Genomic DNA, 9981 nt, shown 5'->3' on the forward strand with positions numbered 1-9981 from the left:
TTTTCTTGTAATGAATTAACAAATGCCACTAATTCTTAAAGCTGTGCTATTGACCGTTCAATACTAGATACTGATCTATGGCTTACATGGCATGACATATCTATTCCTACCTCTTGAACTATTAACTATGAATGAAGAAAACAAGCTAAAGTATACTCTAGGAAGGACAACACAAATTTTTTATTTTTTTAAAAGATTTTATTTATTTATTTGACAGAGAGAGACACAGCAAGAGAGAGAACACAAGCAGGTCATGTGGGAGGGAGAGAAGCAGGCCTCTCATGTAGCAGGGAGCCTGATGCAGGGCTCGATCCCAGGACCTTGGGATCATGACCTGAGCTGCAGGCAGATGCTTAATGACTGAGCCACTCAAGCACCCCACAACACAACTTTTTTAAATGCATGATGCATGAACAAGAAGACTCAGTGCTTACTTTTGATCTTGTAATATTTTTCTAGATGCTTTTGGCAGAGTATTAGGACACTAGTGAAGAGTGTGGCATCTAACATGCAGAGAGCCTGGATTCAAATCTCATCCCTGAGCCAACTTAGATGTCTGGTTGATGGTCTACATGTCTTTAGGCCTCAGTTTCTTCAGCTCTAAAATGTAATTAATATTATTATATATTTCATTGAGCTGTTTGAAGATTAAGTGGAATATGTCTTAAAAGCTGTTAGTAGAACACATAGTATAAAGTAGTCTCTAAATGTTAATTACTTTGAGTACTTTTATTATTTTATTACTAATGTTTTCATGTTTCCCTTATTGGACTATAAAATTCTTGGGGTGTAACATATTTTATGACTGAAGACACAAAAATGCCCCCTAAGTATTTGTTGAATAAAGGGATAAAATAACAAAAACATATCTGATATACAGTAACATACCAGAGTTGCTTTTCTACAGTGAAAGTCACTTTTTCAGGTTTTTCTCAAGCAGTTATCTCTGTTTATTTTGTAAGGAGAAGACTGATTATATAGCCTTGCGAATCTGTTTTGTTTTTACACTATAGATTATGGGGTTGAGCATGGGAGGCAAAAGCAGATATATATTGGCCATCACCGAATGGACAACTTTAGGGGCTGATGGGCCATAGTGATGTACCAAGGACAGGCTCATCATGGGGATGTAGAAAACAGCCACTGCTCCAATATGGGAGACACAGGTGTTAAAGACCTTATGTCGCTCTTCAGGGGAGGCAATACTGAAGACAGAACGAATGATCAAGATATAAGACAGGACAATGCATGGTGTATCTACTCCTGTGGTCAGGATGAGATCAATTAATCCACAGATGCTGTTGGCCTGAGTATCTGAACATGCTAATTTAATCACATCTGGGTGGTAGCAGTAGGAGTGGGAAAGGACATTTGCCCTACAGAAATGGGCTTAAAGAGCAAAAGTAGTGGTACTATTAATACTACAGTGCGTATAATCATTAACAGGCTCATCTGAATGATTCTAGAATTAGTGAGAATGGTAGCGTACCTCAGAGGATCACAGATGGCCACATAGCGGTCAAAGGCCATAGCCACCAGCACCCCAGATTCTATGAAGGTAAATCCATGAAGAAAAAACATCTGGATAATGCAGGTATTTAGATTGATTTCAACTGCATCAAACCAGAGGATACCTAATGTTGTTGACATTGTAGAAACAGTCAAGCCCAAGTCAGCAGCTGAAAGCATGGAGAGGAAATAGTACATGGGCTCATGGAGACTCTGCTGGGTAAGGATGACAAATAGGATCATGCCGTTCCCAGAGAGGGCAATGGCACAGAGACAACAGAAGGGGATAGAGATCCACACATGGACAGACTCTAGGCCAGGAATGCCAGTCAACAAGAAGGTTGGAAATTTAGATGTCAAGTTGCTTAAGATCTCCATGTTTTTCTGGATTTGTAGCATTTGTCCTCACAATTATCACATCCTATAGAAATAATAACTTACATTGTCACGCACAAATACCTAGATAAATTTTCTTTTGATTAGGAAAGCTATCTAGGTCATGGATAAGTACTCTATCATTGAGAAAACTCTAAATCAAACTCTATTTTAATTATATATATAATTATATATATATAAACATTTTTACTCTTAAATTCAAGGAAAATGTCTAAATAATCTTATACATTTTGATGATAATTACATTGACAGATTTATTTTTTTAATTAATTATTTATTTATTAAAAAAATTTTATTATGTTATGTTAGTCACCATACATTACATCATTAGTTTTTGATGTAGTGTTCCATGATTCATTGTTTGCGTATAACACCCAGTGCTCCATTCAATACGTGCCCTCCTTAATACCCATCACCAGGCTAACCCATCCCCCCACCCACCTCCCCTCTAAAACCCTCAGTTGTTTATCAGAGTCCATAGTCTCTCATGAAATTGGAAGGGGAGATGAACTATATTGACAGAATTTTAAACATCATTAGATCGTAAGATTCTTTTTTTTTTTTAAGATTTTATTTATTTATTTGAGAGAGAGAGAATGAGAGAGAGCACATGAGATGGGGGAGGGTCAGAGGGAGAAGCAGACTCCCTGCCGAGCAGGGAGCCCAATGCGGGACTTGATCCAGGGACTCCAGGATCATGACCTGAGCCGAAGGCAGTTGCTTAACCAACTGAGTCACCCAGGTGCCCTAGATCTTAAGATTCTATGAATAGATAATTAATATATAATAAATAATAAAAATCAATGCATTCAATTTTGAATATGTTGTTTGTGAAATGATTATGGGAAACCCACCTAAAGATTTCCATGGATCTTCAGTGCCCACGTGGGTGTGAATTTCCAGGCAAAAATCTCCAGGAGGTTTCAGAGTTGTCACTGTATACGTGCCGTTTTAATTCAACAGTGTGGGTGAATCACTTCAGAGAGTACATTTACAAGAGAAAACCAATGAAGACAAACTCCATAGAAGTTATTGGAAAGGACTATATACACTGAAACAAGATGAGGCTAGACAGCTTTACAGGAATCATTAAAACCAAGAGAGATGGTGTTATGACTGGGTGTTACATGAACAACAATGTCAAATTGCTTAAGTGGTCAGGTCCTCCAAGGATTAAAAATTTCAAATGTTTATACTCTATGTGGAAAACCTAACGACTCCACCCCAAAATTGCTAGAACTCATGCAGGAATTCAGTAAAGTGGCAGGATATAAAATCAATGCACAGAGCTATTAATGAGGTGCAATCAAAAATGGGGGCACTAACTGCTAGAATAAATGAGGCAGAAGAGAGAATCAGTAATATAGAAGATGAAATGCTGGAAAATAAAGAAGCTGAGAAAAAGAGAGATAAACAACTACTGGATCATGAGGGCAGAATTCGAGAGATAAGTGATACCATAAGACGAAACAACATTAGAATAATTGGGATCCCAGAAGAAGAAGAAAGAGAGAGGGGGGCAGAAGGTATAATGGAGCAAATTATAGCAGAGAACTTCCCTAATTTGGGGAAAGAAACAGGCATGAAAATCCAGGAAGCACAGAGAACCCCTCTCAAAATCAATAAAAATAGGTCAACTCCCCGACATCTAATAGTAAAACTTACAAGTCTCACAGACAAAGAGAAAATCCTGAAAGCAGCTCGGGAGAAGAGATATGTAACCTACAATGGTAGAAACATTAGATTGGCAACAGACCTATCCACAGAGACCTGGCAGGCCAGAAAGGACTGGCAGGATATATTCAGAGCACTAAATGAGAAAAATATGCAGCCAAGAATACTCTATCCAGCTAGGCTGTCATTGAAAATTGAAGGAGAGATAAAAAGTTTCCAGGACAAAAAAAAACTAAAGGAATTTGCAAACACAAAACCAGCCCTACAGGAAATCTTGAAAGGGGTCCTCTAAGCAAAGAGAGACCCTAAAAGCAACATAGACCAGAAAGGAACACAGACAATATATGGTAACAGTCACCTTACAGGCAATACAATGGCACTAAATTCCTATCTTTCAATAGTTACCTTGAATGTAAATGGGCTAAATGCCCCAATCAAAAGACACAGGCTAACAGACTGGATTAAAAAACAAGATCCATCGATATGCTGTCTGCAAGAGACTCATTTTAGACCCAAAGACACCCCCAGATTGAAAGTGAGGGGGTGGAAAACCATTTACCATGCTAATGGACACCAAAAGAAAGCTGGGGTGGCAATCCTTATATCAGACAAGCTAGATTTTAAACCAAAGACTGTAATAAGAGATGAGGAAGGACACTATATCATACTTAAAGGATCTATCCAACAAGAAGATCTAACAATTGTAAATATCTATGCCCCTAACATGGGAGCAGCCAATTATATAAGGCAATTAATAACAAAAGCAAAGAAACACATCAACAACAATACAATAATAGTGGGGGACTTTAACATCCCCCTCACTGAAATGGACAGATCATCTAAGCAAAAGATCAACAAGGAAATAAAGACTTTAAATGACACACTGGACCAAATGGACTTCACAGACATATTCAGAACATTCCACCCCAAAGCAACGGAATACACATTCTTCTCTACTGCCCATGGAACATTCTCCAGAATCGACCACATCCTAGGTCATAAATCAGGTCTCAACCGGTACCAAAAGATTGGGATCATTCCCTGCCTATTTTCAGACCACAATGCTTTGAAACTAGAACTCAATCCCAAGAGGAAAGTCGGAAAGAACTCAAATACATGGAGGCTAAAGAGCATCCTACTGAAGAATGAATGGGTCAACCAGGAAATTAAAGAAGAATTAAAAAAATACATGGAAACTAATGAAAATGAAAACACAACTGTTCAAAATCTTTGGGATGCAGCAAAGGCAGTCCTAAGAGGAAAGTATATAGCAATACAAGCCTTTCTCAAGAAACAAGAAAGGTCTCAAGTACACAACCTAACCCTACACCTAAAGGAGCTGGAGAAAGAACAGCAAATAAAGCCTAAACCCAGCAGGAGAAGAGAAATCATAAAGATCAGAGCAGAAATCAATGAAATAGAAACTAAAAGAACAGTAGAACAGATCAACGAAACTAGGAGCTGGTTCTTTGAAAGAATTAACAAGATTGATAAACCCCTGGCCAGACTTATCAAAAAGAGAAGAGAAATGACCCAAATCAACAAAATCATGAATGAAAGAGGAGAGATCACAACCAACACCAAAGAAATACAAACAATTATAAGAACATATTATGAGCAACTCTATGCCAGCAAATTAGATAACCTGGAAGAGATGGATGCATTCCTAGAGATGTATCAACTACCAAAACTGAACCAGGATGAAATAGAAAACCTGAACAGACCTATAACCACTAAGGAAATTGAAGCAGTCATCAAAAATCTCCCAAAAAACAAAAGCCCAGGGCCAGATGGCTTCCCAGGGGAATTCTACCAAACATTTCAAGAAGAATTAATACCTATTCTTCTGAAACTGTTCCAAAAAATTGAAACGGAAGGAAAACTTCCAAACTCATTTTATGAGGCCAGCATTACCTTGATCCCCAAACCAGACAAAGACCCCATCAAAAAGGAGAATTACAGACCAATATCCCTGATGAACATGGATGCAAAAATTCTCACCAAAATACTAGCCAATAGGATCCAACAGTACATTAAAAGGATTATTCACCATGACCAAGTGGGATTTATCCCTGGGCTGCAAGGTTGGTTCAACATCCGCAAATCAATCAATGTGATACAGTACATTAACAAAGGAAAGAACAAGAATCATATGATCCTCTCGATAGATGCCGAAAAAGCTTTTGACAAAGTACAGCATCCTTTCTTGATCAAAACTCTTCAGAGTATAGGGATAGAGGGTACATACCTCAATATCATAAAAGCCATCTATGAAAAACCTACAGCAAATATTATTCTCAATGGGGAAAAACTGAGAGCTTTCCCCCTAAGGTCAGGAACGCGGCAGGGATGTCCACTATCACCACTGCTATTCAACATAGTATTGGAAGTCCTAGCCACAGCAATCAGACAACAAAAAGAAATCAAAGGCATCCAAATTGGCAAAGAAGAAGTCAAACTCTCACTCTTTGCAGATGATATGATACTTTATGTGGAAAACCCAAAAGACTCCACCCCAAAACTGCTAGAACTCATACAGGAATTCAGTAAAGTGGCAGGATATAAAATCAATGCACAGAAGTCAGTGGCATTCCTATACACCAACAACAAGACAGAAGAAAGAGAAATTAAGGAGTCGATCCCATTTACAATTGCACCCAAAACCATAAGATACCTAGGAATAAATCTAACCAAAGAGACAAAGGATCTGTACTCAGAAAACTATAAAATACTCATGAAAGAAATTGAGGAAGACACAAAGAAATGGAAAAACGTTCCATGCTCATGGATTGGAAGAACAAATATTGTGAAGATGTCAATGCTACCTAGAGCAATCTACACATTCAATGCAATCCCCATCAAAATACCATCCACTTTTTTCAAAGAAATGGAACAAATAATCCTAAAATTTGTATGGAACCAGAAAAGACCCCGCATAGCCAGAGGAATATTGAAAAAGAAAAGCAAAGCCGGTGGCATCACAATTCCGGACTTCAAGCTCTATTACAAAGCTGTCATCATCAAGACAGCATGGTACTGGCACAAAAACAGACACATCGATCAATGGAACAGAATAGAGAGCCCAGAAATGGACCCTCAACTCTATGGTCAACTAATCTTCGACAAAGCAGGAAAGAATGTCCAATGGAACAAAGACAGTCTCTTCAACAAATGGTGTTGGGAAAATTGGATAGACACATGCAGAAGAATGAAACTGGACCACTTCCTTACACCACACACAAAAATAGACTCCAAATGGTTGAAAGACCTCAATGTGAGACAGGAGTCCATCAAAATCCTAAAGGAGAACACAGGCAGCAACCTCTTCGACCTCAGCCACAGCAACTTCTTCCTAGAAACATCGCCAAAGGCAAGGGAAGCAAGGGCAAAAATGAACTATTGGGACTTCATCAAGATAAGAAGCTTTTGCAAAGCAGAGGAAACAGTTAACAAAACCAAAAGACAACCGACAGAATGGGAGAAGATATTTGCAAATGACATATCAGATAAAAGGCTAGTATCCAAAATCTATAAAGAACTCATCAAACTCAACACCCAAAGAACAAAGAATCCAATTAAGAAATGGGCAGAAGACATGAACAGACATTTTTCCAAAGAAGACATCCAAATGGCCAACAGACACATGAAAAAGTGCTCAATATCGCTCGGCATCAGGGAAATCCAAATCAAAACCTCAATGAGATATCACCTCACACCAGTCAGAATGGCTAAAATTAACAAGTCAGGAAACGACAGATGTTGGCGGGGATGCGGAGAAAGGGGAACCCTCCTACACTGTTGGTGGGAATGCAAGCTGGTGCAGCCACTCTGGAAAACTGTATGGAGGTTCCTCAAAAAGTTGAAAATAGAGCTACCATATGATCCAGCAATTGCACTACTGGGTATTTACCCCAAAGATACAAAAGTAGGGATCCGAAGGGCTACGTGCACCCCGATGTTTATAGCAGCAATGTCCACAATAGCCAAACTGTGGAAAGAGCCAAGATGTCCATCGACAGATGAATGGATAAAGAAGATGTGGTATATATATACAATGGAATATTATGCAGCCATCAAAAGGAATGAGATCTTGCCATTTGCAACGACGTGGATGGAACTGGAGGGTATTATGTTGAGTGAAATAAGTCAAACAGAGAAAGACATGTATCATATGATCTCACTGATATGAGGAATTCTTAATCGCAGGAAACAAACTGAGTGTTGTTGGAGTGGGGGGTGGGGTGGGAGGGATGGGGGGACTGGGTGATAGACACTGGGGAGTGTATGTGCTCTGGTAAGCGCTGTGAATTGTGCAAGACTGTTGAATCTCAGATCTGTACCTCTGAAACAAATAATGCAATATATGTTAAGAAAAAAAAAAAAAAGAAGAAGAAGAAGAAGGTAGCAGGAGGGGAAGAATGAAGCGGGGGAAATCGGAGGGGTAGACGAACCATGAGAGACGATGGACTCTGAAAAACAAACAGGGTTCTAGAGGGGAGGGGGGTGGGAGGATGGGTTAGCCTGGTGGTGGGTATTTAGGAGGGCACATTCTGCATGGAGCACTGGGTGTTGTGCACAAACAATGAATCATGGAACACTTCATCTAAAACTAATGTTGTAATGTAAGGGGATTAACATAAGAATAAAAAAATTAAAAAAAAAAAAAAATCAATGCACAGAAATCAGCTGTATTTCTATACACCAACAATGAGACAGAAGAAAGAGAAATTAAGGAGTCGATCCCATTTACAATTGTACCCAAAACCATGATACCTAGGAATAAATCTAACCAAAGAGGGAAAGGATCTGTACTCAGAAAACTATAGAATACTCATGAAAGAAATTGAGGAAGACACAAAGAAATGGAAGAATGTTCCATGCTCATGGATTGGAAGAACAAATATTGTTAAAATGTCTTTGTTACCTAGAGCAATCTACACATTCAGTGCAATCCCTATTGAAATACCATCAACTTTTTTCATAGGACTGGAATGTTGAAAAAGAAAAGCAAAGCTGGTGGCATCACAATTTCAGACTTCAAGCTCTGTTACAAAGCTGTCATCATCAAGACAGTATGGTACTGGCACAAAAACAGACACAAAGATCAATGGAACAGAATAGAGAACACAGAAGTGGACCCTCAACTCTATGGTCAACTACTCTTCAACAAAGCAGGAAAGAATGTCCAATGGAAAAAAGACAGTCTCTTCAACAAATGGTGTTGGGAAAATTGGACAACCACAGGCAGAAGAATGAAACTGGACCATTTCCTTACACCACACACAAAAATAGACTCAAAATGGATGAAAGACCTCAGTGTGAGATAGGAATCCATCAAAATCCTTGAGGAGAACATAGGCGTCAACCTCTTCGACCTTGGCTGCAACAACTTCTTGTTAGAAATGTCTCCAAAGGCAAGGGAAAGAAAGGCAAAAATGAACTATTGGGACTTCATCAAGATAAAAAACTTTTGCAAAGCAAAGGAAACAGTCAACAAAACCAAAAGACAACCTACAGAATGGGAGAAGATATTTGCAAATGACATATGAGTTAAAGGGCTAGTATCCAGAATCTATAAAGAACTTCTCAAACTCAACACCCAAAGAACAAATAATCCAATCAAGAAATGGGCAGAAGACATGAACAGACATTTTTCCAAAGAAGACATCCAAATGGCCAACAGACACATGAAAAAGTGCTCAATATCACTCAGCATCAGGGAAATCCAAATCAAAACCACAATGAGATACCACCTCACACCAGTCAGAATGGCTAAAATGAACAAGTCAGGAAATGATAGATGTTGGCGAGGATGTGGAGAAAGGGAACCCTCCTACACTGTTGGTGGGAATGCAAGCTGGTGCAGCCACTCTGGAACACAGTATGGAAGTTCCTCAAAAAGTTGAAAGTAGAGCTACCCTATGATCCAGCAATTGCACTACTGGGTATTTACCCCAAAGATACAAATGTAGTGATCTGAAGGGGTATATGCACCCTGATGTTTATAGCAGCAATGTCCACAATAGCCAAACTGTGGAAAGAGCCAAGATGTCCATTGACAGATGAATGGACAAAGAAGATGTGGTATATATATACAATGGAATATTACGCAGCCATCAAAAAATGAAATCTTGCCATTTACGACGTGGATGGAACTGGAGAGTATTATGCTAAGCAAAATAAGTCAAGCAGAGAAAGACAATTATCATATGATCTCACTGATATGTGGAATTTAAGGGACAAGGGAGAGGATCATAGGGGAAGAGAGCAAAATTAAACAAGACAAAACCAGAGAGGGAGACAAACCATAAGAAACTCTTATTCTTAGGAAAGAAACTGAGGGTTGCCGGAAGGGAGGGAGCTGGGAGGATGCGGTAACTGGGTGATAGATATTGGGGAAGG

The 9981-nt window shown here is 39.0% G+C and overlaps 1 protein-coding gene across 1 annotated transcript; it reads right to left on the reverse strand.

Moving 5' to 3' along the window:
• Window positions 1–973: 973 nt before the first annotated feature.
• Window positions 974–1887, reverse strand: LOC123841728 (olfactory receptor 51F1-like). Its single transcript, XM_045871257.1, is given in 2 exon segments — window positions 974–1389; window positions 1392–1887. Coding segments are annotated over 2 exon segments (912 nt in total).
• Between the last annotated feature and the right edge of the window lie 8094 nt (window positions 1888–9981).

Source organism: Mirounga angustirostris, unplaced genomic scaffold (genome assembly GCF_029215605.1).
Source record: "Mirounga angustirostris isolate CCGP_5_RB_7025 unplaced genomic scaffold, mMirAng1.0.hap1 SCAF_13, whole genome shotgun sequence".
NCBI classification, from domain to species: domain Eukaryota; kingdom Metazoa; phylum Chordata; class Mammalia; order Carnivora; family Phocidae; genus Mirounga; species Mirounga angustirostris.